Source organism: Equus caballus, chromosome 23 (genome assembly GCF_041296265.1).
Source record: "Equus caballus isolate H_3958 breed thoroughbred chromosome 23, TB-T2T, whole genome shotgun sequence".
Classification (NCBI taxonomy): Eukaryota; Metazoa; Chordata; class Mammalia; order Perissodactyla; family Equidae; genus Equus; species Equus caballus.
The window spans coordinates 46,514,530-46,533,659 of record NC_091706.1 but is presented as its reverse complement, the minus strand read 5'-3'; the positions used below and the strand labels follow the sequence as shown (position 1 = coordinate 46,533,659).

Below are 19,130 nucleotides of genomic sequence, written 5' to 3'. Positions count from 1 at the left end.
ATATTTCAGTGATAAATCTCTAATAAATTTATAATTAGCTGTTTATTATATTTTATATATAGCAGTAATAAGAATTATGAACTGAATATCTGTGATCTTAGTAAATCTTTCATCTTAAGATGAATATTGTTTGGATCTCTTCTTGAAAGAAACACACATATTCAGACCACAAAGTAGAAACAAAGTCTTACTCAGTTCATCCATGTTGATATTTGGATTTACTCTTATGACCTCTGGCATAAGTGAAGAGTCTCATCCCTGGCTGTTTGAAAAGTGACTTGGCAGAAATGCTCCATGTGGGAGATGCTAGGAGGCAAGAAGAGCACCCATGGCACCTCTGGGGATGGAATTGTGCTTTCTGGACTGTCCTGTCCCAGTCCTTCCGTAACCCTTTTCTGGGCATACTAAATTTGACATCCTTATATTTCCTTGGACAGGAAGAATGTGGGAGAAAGATTTTACCCTTTTTGAACCACAGAAGATGGTATTTGGTCCAAATCTTGTTCTTACTCAAAACTATTGAATATTTAAAGTTTCACAGTTAAAAATTGAGGTTGGCAGGCCAGCCCAGTGGCATAATGGTTAAGTTCGTGTGCTCCACTTCGGCAGCCCAGGGTGTGCAGGTTTGGATGCCAGGCTCGGAGACCAAGCACCACTTGTCAAGCCATACTGTAGTTGCATCCCACATAAAATAGACAAAGATTGGCACAGATGTTAGCTCGGCGGCAATCTCCCTCAAGCAAAAAGAGGAAGATTGACAACAGATGTTAGCTTAGGGCCAATCTTCCTCTCTCTCCCTCTCTCCCTCTCTCCCTCTCTCCCTCTCTCCCTCTCTCCCTCTCTCCCTCTCTCCCTCACTCCCACACACACACACACACACACTCTCACTCGAAGTTGTATGGGTCATCCTTATGAAATGAAAGTAAGTAATTTAATGCAGATTTACCTGGCAGTACTTTCACTGGGAATTATCTCAACAATAGGCCCCCATCCCTAGGTATCATTCTAGTCTTAAGTACGTTTTACATTGTGAAATCGTTTTCCTCCAAAGGAAACTCTCCATCAAGACTCGTTTTCTGATGGGAAATGCAGAGCCAGTCTCATTTTAGAAAGAAATTGTAAAATACAGAATAGTCACTTAAAAATACAACCCTTGGGACTCTAGGCATATTTCCTATGGGAATCTTCCAATTTCTAAAGGGAATGTGTGTTCCTACAAATAAATAAAGCGGTGCTTATCTCATTGTTTTTCTTACCTAGCACATGTTTTTATGACGTGAAGTATATAGTTCAGCGTTGACTAGAAAACAGTCACCATCTATACCCATGTCATGTGAGGCATGTTAAATAACATGAGCCTTCATGACAGCAAGAGAGCTGCCAAAGATCTCTGATGCTAGTGGGTTCCTCTTCAGTGGCTGGGCTTCACGGAGGGATTTTCAAGTGATCCTCTTGTTAGTAACCTCTGTGGTTTGGATAAGATCTGGTGTGTGAATAGGTGTATCGCTTTAGTTATTAGTAAATCACACTTGAAATCTATGATTTTTTGTTAGAGATATGAATTTTCAAAAAGTAGTTAGACTTTTTTAAGGAGAAGTAACTTCCTTTGGACATAAATTTAAAATGATTATTGACTCTGTAAGATAGGTACATCTGAAAGAGAAGGAATATCCATATAATAACAGTTTTAAAACCAGTTAAACCATCGTTTGAAAAACCAGTTTGGCAGTATATAATAAGAGCCTTAAGTATTTGTATAACTTTGCTGTTTATAGCTGCTGCTACTACTTGTCCTTGTTTTGACTTAACTTTCATTTAAAAATCTTGCATAAGTAATCCTCAATACACAAAAAACTTCATGTATGTAAGGTTTTTTGGAGTGTTATTTGTAATAATAGAAAAACTGGAAGCAACACAGTTGACAAAACTCTATAAACTTTGGTAAATATAGCAGAGATGCGTGGCAAACGTATCTGTTTAAAATAATGTTCATGGTAACTATATTAACAATGGAAAAACATAGCAGCGAATGTGAGATAAAATTGTATTTACAGTGTAGAAACAACTATGTAAAATAAAATCTTAAGTGTTTTAACAATAATTTTGAGATGATTTTTGGAATTATAGGATCCTCTGTGTTCCTTCTGTTTTCATTTTATTTTCAGAATTTTCTTTTGAGGATGAATTGCTTTTATAATGGAAAATTTAACTTTAAAAAATTTTATAATAATAGATACCCTTGAACTTTGGAAGAGATATGTTGTAGGTAGGTGAAAGAGGTATAAGTACACAGTGAATGATTACTGTGTGGAATTTGTTAAGCTCTGCAGTTCCGTAAGCTGGAGATATAAATAGGTTCAAGAAGGATTTGAAAAGTTCCTGGCCCCCCCAAAAACACAAACAAGCAAACAAACAACTTATGGATATTGCAAGTCAAGTTTTGACCTTTCAAAATTTGATTTATTATCCACGTGTTTATGAGTAACGTGTCCCTCAGTACCCCATCAGAAGCAGCATGATAATATTAGTGCCCAATATTTGTGTAAATAATACTTTGCACCAGGCACTTTCAAAAGCATTGTACATAGATTCTCTTACTTATCTCAACAACCTAGTTTGGTCTCCATTTTAAAAATGCAGAGTAAAAGACTTGTCAAGGTAACATCTATTAAGGTCATACAGCTAGTAAATCACATAGTCTGGATTTAAACCAGGGTCTCTGACTCCAAAAGCCCAGGATCTCACACACCTCATGGTGCTCCTTCCATGTTAGACTATGCAGCATTTCTTGCATGTCTATGATTTATTCGTAAAGGGCCACAGGGAAAATGTCTTCAATTCTTGTTTTGTGTTTATAGCAATATGGCTTATTTAAGTAGCGTATAATAGGTCTATTCAAGTGCAGTGTGGGAATAGAGAGCTTACTCAATTCTCTAAGTCCCTCTGCCATTAAAGGCAAAGCATGCTGTTGTGGTAGTGGTTGTTTTATTGTTTTTGTTTTGTTTTTTAAAACCTGAGTTATTTAGTTCATTTGGCTTCTCTAAGTCACTGTGTTTCATGAGATAATTGCTCAATTCTCACTTTATCTTTGCCTTGGCAGAAACAGTCTCCATGTAAATCATGAGGGAATAAGACAGTCATGTGGTGGTGTTGCTGCTGCTGCTTGTTGTTATTATTTTTATTAGTTTTAATGTTTTAGAAAAGCCTCTCTCTATTAAGGATTGGAGGTATCCTTATGGAGATTCCAAAAGGAAGATGCCTTTCAAAAACTCTGTCCTGAAGACTAAAATGTACTCCTAGAGATGACTAATATTTTAGTTAAACATTTCCGTAAAACTCTCGTTCCTGCAGTGTTCCCTAGGCACAGTGACCTTGGAAGTCGGAAGAATGAAAGCTGGTCCCTTCCATTCAGAGAGGAGGCCTTCTCAAAGCAGCCAGGTGGGTAGCTGTGGGATTCATGAGGGTGGTGCAGTTCACGTACCAAAAGGAACTCAAAGATGCTGTGACTGTGGGTCTGTGTCCAGGGTCCTGTACACGGGCCTGGCCTTGTGGCAGCTTGGCAGAGTGACTGAGGTGCAGAATTGGAGATAGGGAAGAGCAAGAGATGAGAGTGGACAGGAGAGCAAGATGTAGCTCTTGAGTAGTTTGTAAGTCATTCTAAGGGACTTAATTTCAAGCATTCCTCTTTTCTGATGTGATTCTTTTTCCATAATCTCAAAAGAACCAATTAATATATGTAAAGCCTACCAAGATAATATATTTTTTAAGTATTTTATAACATTTATCAATCAAAATTCAACTGAAAACAATCCCAGGTAGTGAGCTGTAGCTGCTCGCCACCATGTGTAACAATATGGCGCTGCATGGTTCACGTCTCCTGCTGAGCCCCCTTCCTCAGTCTTGTCATCAGAATGACAGCAGCTCGTTTTCATCAACCTGTCCTTAAAGACCGCCCACTCACTGCTTATTGACCACCATTAGCTTCCTGTTCACTGACCCTGATTCTACAGTTTTGAAGTCCCCATCTATGTACAACTTCAGTTTAAATTTAGAGAGCTTTCGTTGGAATGAGATGATGAAAAATCCACTAAAATTTTAGGTCGGTTGGAATCAATTTCATCCATCCTTTTATCTTCAGTTTATTTATGTCACTAGGCAAATTCTTCCTTAAAAAGAAAAAAAATAGGTAGAAACTGTTTGTTTCCCTTCAAATTATTAAATGCCACTGTTGCTTAACAGATATTTTTCTCTAGCTACATTAAAAGAATTGAATTCTGAAATAAGTCGTATTTAGGGAGTATTATTACTTCCGAAACTTTCTAAATTTACTGTTATGATTTGTAGATGAGTGAAGGCAGCCTGTCATCATTCACTTTTCCACTTTCTGGATCCAGTACATCTGAGTCACTGGAAAGTAGCTCAAAGAAGAATGCATGTAAGATTGGTTTGATATTTTAAGCATGATTTACTCGTTTTAATTTTGGCCATTAACACTGATTTTTTTTCCTTGTTTTAATTTACCTCTGAGCTCTCTTTCCTCTAAATCATTCCATATCTTAAAGATTTAAGTGCAGAAACGTGTGCGGGCAAAAATTCTGAACGACATGAAGCTGTGCCTATAGCAACTCTTTCCATTTAATGTTTTCCCTACAAGACTTACTAAACATTAGAATCAGGACTCTGTAATTTTTTCTTACTAAGCATATTGGTGTACTTGATTTTTATGCCCTTTCTCTGTTCAGTGTAACACCAGTAAATCAGAAGATGCCATTAAATGAAGCCTTCTTTTTCCATGAAGATTGCAAAAATTTTGATTGAGAAAATTAACGTGATCCTCTTGTGTTTTAATTAATGAAATAATGGTGCAGAGCGTTTTTTGACTTGGAGCATTGGTTGAAAATTGTTCAGATTGAAGAAACTAACCATATGGCATTCTCTGTTTGCAATGTGACTAATATTCTAGAAATTTAGGCACTTAAGTCCATGGATTCTTTTTAATGCCTCCATGGCTTTATTCCTCTCAGCTGTGCACATGTGTCTTTCTATCCAAAGCACGTTCTGTCTTTGACTCACTCACAGTGAATTGTGCAGTTATATAATCGGTGCTTAAAATAAGGAAGAAATGAGATGCTGTCTGCATTTTTCCAACTGGAGAAATAAGGAATTCCTATGTAAGACAGATTTAATCATGTGTACTAGTAACTTTGAGCACCCCCTTTAAAAAAATTAGGGTATCATTTAGTCCCATCTAGCTCTAGGCATTGCCTACAGTTTAACTGAACATAAAGAATGCTGTAATAACCATGTTTTATCTTTTTCACCTTTATAGTGGCATCTGAAATACAGGGATTAAGAACAGTTGAAATAAAAAAGGTAACTTGGGAGAGAGAAAACAATATAAATTCTGTTGACTTCAGAGGTATCTGCATCTGTGTTTTCCTGTGAGCTGTCTTACCAATTTATAGCACCGTCTGATAAAATATGGATTATATGCAGTGGAAATAGCACAATGCCGTCTTTGCTGAATTCCCTGGTCATAACACCTTGTTTGAGAAGTCCTCATTGGCATATTCTGTATCACCAAAAATGCATGAACCCAAGCCCACACAGACTAACGCCCGGCCCCTCTCACTTGTCATACTGATAAGTAAGCCTTTGCTGGCAACAGACCTTTCCTGTTCTCCTGAAACAGATTCCTCTGACAGCCATGCTAAGAGAGAATATAAGAGCAGCTTCGGTTTCCTAAGCTGTTCCTATGTGCTGAGCACTCTAGACCTGTCATAGGTCACCATTTCATTCCGTGTTCACTGCAGCCCCATGTGGTGGCACCGGAATCTCTGTGTTGTCAATGAGCATCTAGGGATTCATTGAGAGGAGTGGACTTGTTCCAGGTCCCAGCGTTTGTAAGTGTGGGCTCCTGGCTTTGAACACAGGTCTCTCTGATTCCAAAAACTGCAGCCTTTTCACTCCGTCAGCTTACCTGCTTTCCATCAGTCCTACAGCATGATTTTCATTTAGTATGTTTTGATTTCTTTTACTTCCTCAGCAGATGCTTATTTTCCTAAATCACATTAAGGACCTGTGTCAAATAAAGTAGTGCAATTTTCTTGAGCCTTATTTTCCACCCTCACACCTAGAAGAGCAGAGTTAACTATGGAATGTTGTGCCAAAGAAACCAAAAGTCAATTAAAAATATCGCTTTGACCAAAGCGTTTTATTTGTTCACTGGCAGGGGCCCACTGACTCATTGGGAGTCAGCATCGCTGGAGGCGTGGGCAGCCCACTTGGTGACGTCCCTGTATTTATCGCAATGATGCACCCGAATGGAGTTGCAGCTCAGACCCACAAACTCAGGGTAAGTTCTGCTAATGGCCCTGTAGCCTTCACAAATCTGGCAAAAGTTTTCGTAAACCCTTTGAATCTGGCCACCTGTTGCAGGCAGTTTTAAAATGTCTGTATTTGCTTTCAAATCAGCTAAGCCAGCCACAGCAGAGCTTGCTTTGAGTAAAAGATGGAGAAAATTCAGAGGGGAGAATTTGCAGATGTATGCAAATTTGCAAGTAAATGAAATGTAAAGATTTACAGTTGTTTCTTAATACCTTTTACTTGTTTGAAACTCTGTGGAAGATTTTAAAAGAAAACAGAAAGTATTCTCAGAACACCAGTATGAGGTGAAATTTTTTCCTTACGTTTCATTGGTTGAAATGCTGCTTTAACTTTATTAAATTGAAAATTATTATTTGTGTTGCATTTGATTATCAAATTTGCAGAATTTTAATGTAAATATGACTTGTAATTTTGTAAAACTAAACAAAACTTGCTTCAAAGTTGAGGGATTGTGCGCATGTAGAGCGCCGTGGTGGAATTTATGCTAACTCTCCAGCTCTGAAGTCGTGGGAATATTCCATTAAAGTTACTCAGTCTCTATAAAGTAAACTCTATGGCCTCCTGCCTCACAAAGGGTCTCAAAACATAACCACGTCTTAGTTTAAATAGTCCTAAATCGGGAATAGTTCAGTCTCCTTGATATCTGAATTCATGACTGGCACTTAAAAACTGATCGTGCGCGTAGCACCGAGGTCAGAAAACTTTGCTGTGAAGGACCAGATAGGGAATATTTTAGGCTTTTTGGGACGTATGAGTCTCTATCGGAGCCACTCAACTCTGCCTTGTGAAAGCAGCCAAATAATCATGGCTGTCTTCCCACCAAATTTTATTAACCAAAGTAAGCAGTGGGCCAGACTTGGCCTATAGGCTCTAGTTTGCCAACCCCTGACTTAGCGTCACGTCTAATATGTATAATAATAATGTCCAGAGAAATTCTGGTTTCCAAATGATGTCAGATATTTTATTCTTTTAATAGCAAGTAATGTCTTATGCAGGAGAAACGAAGATAAGGGAAGTGTGATTCCCCCGCTTGCCCTAGAGATTATGGAACTCAGTCATTATGTGCAGCTTCTTTTCATGGTGGCTGCTGCTTGGAATTAGTGGTTTCCTTGGTTGTATTTCAGTTACTGATAGCAGTATATGTGTCATGTGGAAGGTACGGAAGGGACTGTTAGGTCTCAGTGTCCCACTCTTCATGGCTGCTTTAGCAGATGGCTATTTCTTCCTCTCCCTTGCAGGTTGGGGATAGAATTGTCACTATCTGTGGCACGTCCACTGAGGGGATGACTCACACCCAAGCAGTTAACTTACTGAAAAGTGCCTCTGGCTCCGTTGAAATGCAGGTGAGATCCCAAGCAGCATTCAGAATATGGGTAGCTTGAGGACATATGAGCTTTGATGTTAAAGCAGTAAAAATGATTAAATCTCCTGCTGTGGTTTTATTTAATATTTCCCTTGAACATAAATGATTATATTGAGAGTTCCAAGAAAGTACATACAAACACATTCTGTCACATTTTATCCTGATGCATTTATTGTTTCATACTTTATATCTAAGGGGGGAAAAATACAAGGTCTTAGAAGTAAATGATTAATTGCTAAAATTTTAACTGGTGTGAGCAAGTGGCTTGTATTCTAAAGATCTTTAAAAAATAATTACATATGAGACCGTGTTTGAAAAGCATCAAAGAACTTTGTAGAATTGAATTAGTATTTTTACTGTCGATTGAAGAGGCCTCTGGGCCTTGTGAAATTTCTTTGTCTTTAGTTGTGTGTAATGTTAGCAGAAATGAATCAGTGGACGATAAAATACACGTTTTAATGCAAATGCTCTTTTGCAAGAAAAATTACTGATCTCTCCCTAGCAACATGTGTATTTCTCTATTTCTCCTGTATACAGGTGGTTGCTGGAGGAGATGTGAGTGTGGTCACAGGCCATCAGCAGGAACCCACCAATTCTAGTCTTTCTTTCACTGGGCTGACATCAAGCAGCATATTTCAGGATGATTTAGGGTGAGCTCACATGGGTTAGTTTTTTATCCCTACTACTCACATAAACATGAAATAATAGGAGATGAAGTATGAAATACGAAAATCAAGTGTTTCTAAACTCTTCAATAATTAGGGCTTGGATTTAGTTCATCAAAGGTAGGTGGGTAGGTAGGTAGGTAGCAGATAGATAAATAGACAGACAGACATGCATGCATGCCACTACCCTTCCCACATTTCAGCTCTGAGTTTTTTGGGAGAACATTTTAGTCTTGATGTCACTACCCTATGTGACATGGAACAAGTCAAATCTATCCTTTTAAAAATTCCAACATTGCCTTCTCATTTAGTAAATCATCGTTTTGATTAAAAGAATTTTACAGTTGCCCAACACTTGAGTACAATAGAATTAGAACATAGAGAGAGGAGAAGAGAGGAGCTTATTAGAATTTTTAAATAATTTGATGCAGCTTTTACATTGCTTAGAATCGATTTTTCTCTCTGAGCTTGGGGATGCTGACGTTATGACTTATTTCATGCTAGTCCTCTGCACTTCTGCCCTCTCACTTTAAATACACTGGAAAAAGAAGGGGCTACTCCCTGCAACAAGAACATGCCATGAATATGTTAGTTTAAGGGGCTGTAAATGAGAAATAGAATTAGGGTGTTAAGTAGGATTTCATTAGATTTTGTAAATTTAAAATACTGTGCACAGCATGTACTGACAATTTAAACATCCCAAAAATATCCATAGTATACTCACCATCACTAACACAGAGAATTATACTAGCTCTTGGTCATGTCAGATAATTCATAACTTACAGATTCACAAAGATATCTGTGTGTGTATATATATATATATATATATTTTAAAAATCCAAAAACTCTTTTCCTTCCCTAACTGTAGACCTCCTCAGTGTAAGTCTATTATGCTAGACCGAGGACCAGATGGCTTGGGTTTCAGTATAGTAGGAGGATACGGCAGCCCTCATGGAGACTTACCAATTTATGTTAAAACAGTGTTTGCAAAGGTAAGTTTGCAAATTTTAACCACCCTTTTTCCCCGCTAAACGTTCATTAATGGTGGTCAGCAGCTGGCTTATTAGTTTATGGCCTGAGGAAACGCCAAATGGTTAACAGTTGATCATTTTCTTTTGGAACTCCCTACAGGAACAAGTCACTAAATATTTTTGCCCAATATGAGGTTTAGTTATGTTTAAAGAAAAATAGACTCAAATTGAAATTCCATGGAAACTCTTGGCTATATATGTAAAAATATTAATGAACCTTATTTAGACAGTAAGGCCTGATTTTTTCCCCCTTGAAAACAAGTTGCATATCAGTGAATTTCTTTTGAAAATAGGACATTTTAAATATGTGTGTGCTGTAGAGCTCTGGCGTGTCTTATTTTTTGATGTCAAATGTAAAATAGGCACAGAAAAGTACCTAAAATACATATGCAGATTAACTAATTGGGCATTTATTTTACAAGTTTAATTTCATTGAATGGAATAGAAAAATAACTGCTAAAAAGATTTGAAGAGTATCTAGTAGCTCTGTCACTTACAATAAATTAGCTGTTTGCAATCAGCATTCAATTAAAAAAAGCCATTTGTATATAGCTGTAATCATATAGTAACTGGTTCTATCTTAAGAATGTTTAGAATAAGAATAAAGTTATTGCAACATTTGTGAAGTTATTAAAATAATTTAAACCCATATAATTATTGTTAATATGTTGTTAAGATATTTTTTCAGGAACTACAGAATCGAACAAAATTTCCTGCTGGAGAAAATCCAGAATCTCAAAATGTTCCAGTGCAAAGGAACAAAACTTATGTCAAACCTATTAAAAGACTTGATACAGGGGCTTCAGTGCTATGGTCCTTTAAAGTGCCCACCTATGAAGGTTTCATTCTATTATTTTGAAAAAAATGACTATTTTTAACCAACTTAAAGTGCTCTATCTACAGCAGTCTAGCTATAGGCTTAATTTCTGAGATTTTTAAAGTCCTTGGTATGTCCAAAAATACAGACAGCATTTGCCAGTGAATAGGAGAGTCAGACCGTCCTTTTCCTCCGCCTTGGAACAATTTATTTAAGGCATGCTAGTTAGAACATATTTTAAGAATTTCATCATTATGGATTCCTCATTAACTTTTTCCTATTTTTAATCTTATATTTAATTACATAATTGCCTACTATAAGTGTGCCTTTAAGATGGGGTTCTTTTTCAAACAGGAATGTCTGTGTTTTATCTTAAATCATTTAGGGCCCATAAGGAATATGAAGACTCCATCTACGCTTAGAAAGTAAAGAACCAAGCAGCTAGAGCAGCCCTTTCAAAGCTACAGAAAGAGAATTAGAGTTAGCAGGCCTTGTGCCTTGTCCTGTGTCCTGTCCTTGTCCACATGCACGTGGGCTTTCTGCTTCTGCAAGCCTTTGCATTTCATGATCCTCCTGCCCTTGTCCTATAAAACTGCTTTTGTCTCATAAAACTGCTAATTCTTTGTCTCCTTTCTGTAGTTGTTCTTTACAGAATAAAAAATCATTCCTACTAGGCAAGTTCCCAAATATTCTTTATTAATTTGAGTTCCCACCAACTGCTGTGCTGAATAGCCGAAAAACCATCCAACTAATCTGTTGACTGCTAAATTCTCTCTCAAACTGTAATCTCAGTGCTAAAACCATTTAGGAGAGAAAGGCCTCCTTTGTGGATGTTTATCATTGCCTAAAGGCTGTACACTACCCATGGAGCATGGAGAGCAATGTGTGTGTACATGCAGAGCAATTTACATTGTGGTTTAGAGCTTTTTCTGTTGTGTAGCTGCAAGGCAGCATTTTTTGGGAAGTCAACAAGCCTACTTTATCATTGCAGGGAGCAGCCTCCGAGGATGGGCGTCTCAAAAGGGGCGATCAGATCATTGCTGTCAATGGGCAGAGTCTAGAAGGGGTGACCCATGAAGAAGCCGTCGCCATCCTTAAGCGGACAAAAGGCACTGTCACTTTGCTGGTTCTCTCCTGAGTTTGCTGCCAGAGCTGAGGCAGCTCAACCCCTCACCACACCCACACTGTAAAGAGAGTGGGACTGGCTTTGTGGACGACTTTTCCCATGCTGTGTTTATCGGACTTGTTAGAACTGTAGAGGAAGAATACCACTTGTTTATTTTTCTCATATGAAAATGATTTTCTTACAACGTAGCATCATTTTTCCTTTCTCCTTGCATTTTGTGAATATAAACTCAAAAAGAAGGATTATTTGCATAGTTAATTCCAGTCTTTCTTTATGAAGATATCTGACATTTTGTAGTCACATGGACAAAAGTTGTTTTGTGCTAAACTGGTTAGTAGAGAAAGAAAAATAATTCTAAAGCTAAGCAAAGAGAAATGGTTTCATGAGATTAGGGTGAAAAATGAAAATATAAAATAAAGAAAATCTCAAGTTTTATAAAAATGCTTCATTTTGTCAATCCAACTCCTCTCCCCACTTCGAACTAAAAAAGAAAACATTTTTTTCTATTGAAAGTCTTTAAAAATGCTCTCAGTATTTAAAAGTTTTGAATATTGTAAAAAATTGCATCTCCCCACCTCCAGTATACACATATATGTTTTCCCCCTAAAATGGGTTTCTAAGATTGAGTAAATGGCACATATATGAAGCAATGGCCCTAAGTTTGTAAAGAAAACATTTAATGTGCATCTTGCAATCATTTTCGTTTTTGACCTGTTTTCATGTTTCTGTAAGTAAAATGATGATGCTACCCTGTATTGACTGTGGTTTCCCCAAAGAGCAGCCATGCTAACCATGGAGGAACATAGAAGCTCCCAGAATCTTTAGTACTCGTTTTAACTGATGCAACACTAAAAATGTGTTAGTGCATTGTGCAATTGGTTGTCAATTAGTATTAATCTTAATGACAGAGAAAAAAGCAATGTGTTAGTAATTATTTTAGTTGTATGCCATTAGTAAATTGATAGAAAAATTAAGGGGATTAACATAACTTCATTTCATTGCCTTATATTAACATCTTATAATACAATAGTTTAAGACTAAAGGAAACAGATGGAGCTGTTTATTGAGACAACTGGTGAGGAATTATCATGTGTTCATTCCCATTTTAGAGCGTGAAACTCCTACATTAGAATATATAAAGTCACTTTAAATATTATCTATATTTGTAACAGAAGTAGTGTACAGATATTTTATTACAGCACTTTTGTGTAAATGCAGAATTGAAGTAAATAAATCAGAAGTTTCATGGTGTACAAATAAAGAAGCAGGCGTATTTTTTTGTTTGTTCTTTTTACTGGGAAAAAGCTTTATTGTTCAAGATTTACAATTTAAAATGGGTTTTTATCATGTCAAACTGAACATATGGTGTCCATAGTTACAACTAGAGGAACTTTGGACAACATCATCCTGAAAAGCTCAACGTTTTTCACATCAGAGTTTTTACTAATACTAAAGATTTGTAGACTCCTCACAGCAGAGAAAGATAAACAAGATTAGAGAGAGAGAAGTGGCCTGCCTGTGTGTGTTCTTCTGAGATGCTGTTAAAGAAGCAATATTATAAGTTACTCTTTAGGGTAGTCAAGAGCTAAAGTGTGTTCAGATGGGAAAAGTCATAATGAAAATTATTTATGTTCATAAACGTGGAAAGTCTGATTCGGACACCGAGCAAGGAATGGGGCAACCTTTATTCTGCTAGTTCTTCCCCTAATTAGCTAATGAACTGTGCATTCCCTCTGACTCATCTCATCTCTAAAATGATAGGTTATTTTATCTCAAAGCTTGTATCTCAGCTCTAAAATATAAGAATTCTGTGATTCTTAGTTATACAAAATATTGAATGGACAAAACCACACATTGCAATAATTTGGGAGATGTGCTCCCCAACCAGTCATGGTAACCTGAGGTACCTGATAGAACAAAATTCATTTCAGTATCTCAGTGACACAGGCAGCTTCTTAGTCATCAGTTAATGACCCTCCATCATGAAGGTAAGCCAGGATCCTCTCATGGTGGGCTGCTGGAAGCACCCTCTTTTATACGTTTTAACCAGCAAAGATTTTTATGAAGGACACTCTATGGTAGACTCTAGGGGAACAAGTTAACCAACTAAATTAAAGTTTGAGTTAATATGTGAGAGTACCCCAAAGAGACCAGCCCAGTGGGTACCTGTACTAGCCTGGATAGCATCACCCCAAAACTCATGTCCACCAGGGAAGCTCAGAATGTGACCTTATTTGGAAATAGGATCTTTGCAGGTGTAATTAGTTAAATTAAGATGAGGTCACGCTGGATCATGGTGGGCCCTAAATCCTTAGACTAAGGCCATGTAGAGACACAGGGCAAGAAGGCCACGTAAAAATGGGGGCAAAAAAACAAAAGTTGAGTGACCCGAAGCTGGAAGAAACAAGGAAGCATTTTTCCCTAGGGTCTTCAGAGGGAGCGTGGCCCTACGGACACTTTGATTTTGTACTTCTGGCCTCCAGAACTGTAAGAGAATAAATTTCTGTTGTTATAAGCCACCCAGTTTATAGTATTTTGTTATGGAAGCCCTGGGACATGCTAATAACAGTACCTTAAATGTCTTTATATCCTTAGCTACTATCATTGTGCCTAACAGGAGACGCTCTATACTTGTTTGTTGAGCATATGAATGATTAAATTATAGGTATGGTTAATTTGATGGTATTACCTTGTTTTACTTAAGCTGGCTGCAGTCTTCATACTGAATGCAAAAAAGAAGCCGTGAGAATGCGTCTGTAGGCATGTAAGCACACTGGAGAAAACTCCCTCCTGAACTGCTTTTAGGTAGCAAAGTCAGAACACATGAAAGAAGGGAGGGAGGGATGAAAAGAATATAGATTCATCAACATTAGAGAGAAGTGATGTGCTTCATATGTTCTTGTCTGGAAATTCAAGAATTCTCTGAGATGAAGGAAGAGAATGCTTGAGCGAAGAGTTTGAAGACTTAAACATTATAATATTAATGCCATGTACAACTCAAAAACTGTAGATTGCCCATAATAGGTTCAATACAATTGCTTCTATGATTAAATCACACTGGAGAATGCCACACCTTTCCGGTGCTCTTTGTGACCCCTCCAAAAGGATGATGATGATGATGTGTTTAATTTCAGCACTGACTGATACATAGCAGCAGAAGTGGCAATGCGGCATAGAAAGTCAGTAAAATCCATACAACAAAACAGTGATGGAGTTGGAAGCATAAAACATTAAAATTCAAGAAAGATAAGACAGATTTATTTTTTAATTTTAAGAATCTTGATAGAGCAGATTTTCATAGGTTTGGAGAAGCGAAGGCAGCTCTTCCCTGCTCGGAGATGCACGGTACCAAGCTGCCTTAGGTCTGGTCAGCCGACTTACCGTCTGAGAACACACCACACTGATTCAGAGCCTGCCTTCAGATCTCCGTCAGAGCACAAGAAGTTGAAAGGATGTCTGCTGGGAAACAGGAGTAAAAAGGCTTTTTTTTTTTTTTAGTCTAGGTGTGAGAATGTCAAAACTATCATCACCTGCTTTCAGCAGCCCTGGTGGGTTGTTTCATGTCAGCGGCAAGTATTCTGGAATGCGTTTGATTTGTGCAAAGATGTTCCTCACCCTTGTCTACCAGGAGTTAATGTTTAACTTTGCTCCTTTCTGAAGAGAGTTATTGGTACGGCGAGGTTGGCCTCTGTTACCTCAAGAGGAAGAAAATTGGTGGAGGCCAAAAAATTTTTACATGAAAGAGCATGAAAACTAGGCAAAACAAATGTTTTTAAAGTGACTTTTGTATACTTGATGTTGCAGCAGCTTTTTCCCTTCAAAATATAGATATTCCATATTGCCCATTTTAATGTAAATTAGAAAAAATTGTATTATTTGTCTAAGAATTTTACTTACCAGTCAAGTACGGAGAGTTCCATAGTAGACCCTTAAAAGGAATTCTGTCAAGAAGGAGGCGAATCTATGATGATAATCTCAGAATTCTCTCACTGAAAATGTTTCTTAAAGTTTCCGAAATACTACCATCAAAAGACTGCTCTAGGCGGCGTCTAGGAGGGAGCTTCCACTTGCTCACCTGACGTTGGGCGTTTCTCCGGAAGGTTGTGTGCTTTGCTAATACTTTGTGGTCCTCTCTCCCTCCCTCCTCCACCCGCCTCTTCCTTACACGCTGTTTTCAGAAACAAACACAGTTATCCTTGGAAAACACACATTTTCTCTCTTCTTTTCTTACTGATATGCTAGAAATTACGATTTTTTACCTGTCTACCTTGAAATTCTTGGCATTCAAAGTTCCACTCCCCTAAATTTCTGTTATCTAGAGATACTTCATTCCATTCAGTAAAAAACCTACAGATGTACTTGCTTTGGAAAATTAAGTGAGATCACTGTATGTCAAGCATTAATACCATGCATAGGGCAAGCTATCAAGAAATGGCAGTAGTTATTACATGCACTATATCCTTGAAGAATTTTTAGAGTGATATAAACTCAATAGCTTTCTTTAAATAGCCTTCGGTTTTCATTTTTGCATAATCATATCTTTTTCTTCTGAAGTTGGATGCAAATCAACTTATACCAAAATTTCAATTGCTTTGCATGCAGCCTTCACAATGTTTCCCATATCCTCATAGAACTCTACTATTAATTACTAAATATTTTTCTTTAAAATAGACTTTTTTTCTTTTTTTGTGAGGAAGATTAGCCCTGAGCTAACATCTATGCCAGTCTTCCTCTACTTTGTATGTGGGATGCCTCCACAGCATGGCTGATGAGTGGAGTAGGTTCACGTCCGGGATCCGAAGCCACAAACCCCAGCTGCTGAAGTGGAGCACCCAGAACTTTAACCACTCGGCCACAGGGCCAGCCCCCTAAAGTAGACTAATTTTTAACTTAAATATGCTTAAAAGAAAAATTTTGGAAAACCAATATCACTTGCCAAAGATATAAAGTAACTATGAGCAAAAGTCATGTTAATAAATTCTATCAAAATATTATTGGCTACCAAAGATCAGAACTTGAGACCTGCTCTCTTTGTCAGGAAAGGGAGAATTGCAAATGTTAGCATGGTGTTAATGACTCCTTGGAGACTCTTTCCTGGACTTAAAGGAACTGACAGAAAATAGCTTTTTCATTATGTGACTCGATTATCATCTAGTGCCTTGGTGCCACCTACAACAATGATCTCACGGTATACTCCCTCTTTGCAAAAACTTTCTCATACCAAAGTCAGGAAGATTTTGTTTATAAACTATTTTAAAATGTGAAAGCAAGTTAATCAATTCCTATCCTTAAGAGTATTCTAAGCTAATGAGGTTGTTTAAGATTTTGTTTATAGGGCTTTCACTAAAACAAGAATTGGGTCATCACCTCCACTGCTTTAGTTTTGGCGATCTTAGTTTGAAATAAAGGACAAATGACATAAATTAATGGGGTAAAATTGATGTTGTGGTAATATTAAATAAAGCTAATGCCTCTTGCACCTGGAGGGCTATGCAGATGGCAGGCATACCTAATTATGCACCCTGCTGCCTTTAAGTGTACTGATAAAAATCTCTCAACAGAGTATAAAATATGTTCCTTCATTGGCTCCAGACAAGTTTGAGCAAGGCAGCACAATACACAAAAAGCACGGCCTGCTGTATTTTTGAAGGAAACATGAAATTCTGTAATTTAAATATTTACCTGATTTTTAAAATGTCATTATTACAGTCATGGTCTTTGTCCTTTCTGTGAATATGAAAATATATGTCAGTCCTGTTAGAAGAAGATTATTCTCAAACCAGTAAGGAAACACTTAAATTTAAGCTTATGTTTTTACTCACTGCACATTAGTTTAAAAGATAAATTTACTAACAGAATCCTGAATGAGTTGATTTGATTTCTCACTCTAGGTACAAATTGGATGGGCCAATTGTCGCTCAGATATTTATAAACGTGTTTAATTATTTAAGAAGTAGTTACTGTAGAAAATATATTGGTATAATTAAGCATATAGATAATAGGTTTTCCTACAGATATTTCAGAGATATCACTGAACTTTTTAACACTTCCATGAATTCCCAAGGACTTCATTTTGTTACAGTTGGATGCTTATACAGTTAAAACAAACAGCCAGCAACTTCTGGTTTTAATTTTAGAATAATTTTTTAAATACTTTCATAATATTTGTCATACACATCTATTATTTTTCTTAAAATGAACTATATATTTGTTACCTACATTTTCAAAATAAAGGACAAGTGAAATATTCTTTTTCAGATATAGTTTCCATCAAAATGGGAGTGTGGTGCTGCACGTTCATGTTATGATAAAGAATGCTGGCTCATTTTTAAGAAAAAGCGGTTTGTTTTTCGACTAAGGAGCAAATAATTTCTTCATCTATTCCTCTTTAATCTTTAAGTTAATAAATGAAGGAATTATACGTTTAAAATTTACATTTGTAATTTTTATTGCCATTTGGATAACTAAACCTGTAAGAATTTCCACCCCATCCATCTGCATTTATTTGTAGGCACCCATTATTTCTTCTATTCAGGAGCTGACTTTTTTCTAAAGTTTTCCTTTTGGTACATTACAGGTAGTTATGTAATGAAGTCATCAGTATCTCAACACCCACTTTGACTGCCCTGCATGAATGTAAGTCAGATAAATGCCTCATGCTGAAGGAACTCTAGATTTCTCTGAAATGTACTGTAAAGAGCATGGGCCTCTGGGTCTCAGGGCCCTGGGTTTATACGCTGGCTTGGCTCCTGACTGAAAGAGGCAGCCGGCCTCTTTGAGCCTCTGCTTCCTTGACTGTAAAATGGGAATAACAACTTCTTCCTCACAGCTCTGTTAGTGTCTGCACATGGTGGCAGTTGGTAAATGGTAGAAATTACTTTAGTCCATGTAACTTAAGGGCTGTGATGATGCTTATAGTGGAATTGTGGCAGTCATCTGGAGAGAGGGTGCTGTCCCTAGTATTAATTAGTATCCCAACTTTAAAAATAAACTTGTGTGCTTTTATTTTCTCATTCTAGAAATTTCCTCATAATTTCTACTAGAATGGGAAGCAAAAGCAAAAATGACTCTAGAAGAACTGAGAACTGCAGAATCCCATTAGTTGGTGAAGTAAATGTGCCACTCCTTAATTTTTAAATAAGATATATTTGGGATGGGAGTTTCTTAAATCTAGTGAGAGGTTTTAGCATCAATCTAAGCCCCATTGCTTGCAAAATCAGCCAAGTACTGAGTTTTAAAAGTAAATGGGAAGTTGTACAATATCCATCACTCATAATTTCTCCTCCCCAGTTCTCCATATAAAATTAATCAGGATAAAGAAATTTCATTTTTATCCTCCTTTTTCGGTACAATCCCTTTTCAGAAGGGGACAACGAAGAAGAAATCAGCTTGGTAGACTAAACAGTCTTCCACATGAAGGTTGATGAGATCAGATTCTGCCAGATGCTCTTTCTTCCATATTAGGTACTGTTTCTCACGAGACTGATATTTAATAAGTTGGGAAAATGTAAGGTAAAAATTGTACATACCACTAGTGGTTAAATGTTTTATTTCTAAAAAGTCAAGGAAAGGGAATTTGCTTCTAAAGAGGCTTTCTGCCAAGCGATGATCACATTTGGGTATAAAATAAACTTCAAAGTCTATGAAGACCTGGCTCTGAAATCTCATACAGTTTAAGATTTAGGTTAAGGTTGGGAGAACAGAAACTTCTATTGGGGTACTGCAGCATGCTTTTCTTTGG

General features: G+C 37.1%; 1 protein-coding gene across 16 annotated transcripts in view; it reads left to right on the top strand.

Annotated features, from left to right (window-relative positions):
- The window catches only part of MPDZ (multiple PDZ domain crumbs cell polarity complex component), a 155,044-nt gene extending 142,382 nt beyond the window's left edge, over positions 1-12,662 (top strand). For all 16 annotated transcript variants that reach the window (XM_070248691.1, XM_070248688.1, XM_023627359.2 and 13 more), the window contains 8 exons: positions 3,352-3,438; positions 4,345-4,435; positions 5,330-5,373; positions 6,233-6,355; positions 7,626-7,730; positions 8,288-8,400; positions 9,284-9,407; positions 11,255-12,662. In XM_070248691.1, the coding sequence (XP_070104792.1) occupies positions 3,352-3,438; positions 4,345-4,435; positions 5,330-5,373; positions 6,233-6,355; positions 7,626-7,730; positions 8,288-8,400; positions 9,284-9,407; positions 11,255-11,401 (834 nt within the window). In that variant the 3' untranslated portion in view covers positions 11,402-12,662. The remainder of the gene's footprint in view (positions 1-3,351; positions 3,439-4,344; positions 4,436-5,329; positions 5,374-6,232; positions 6,356-7,625; positions 7,731-8,287; positions 8,401-9,283; positions 9,408-11,254) is intronic.
- Positions 12,663-19,130: the final 6,468 nt, after the last annotated feature.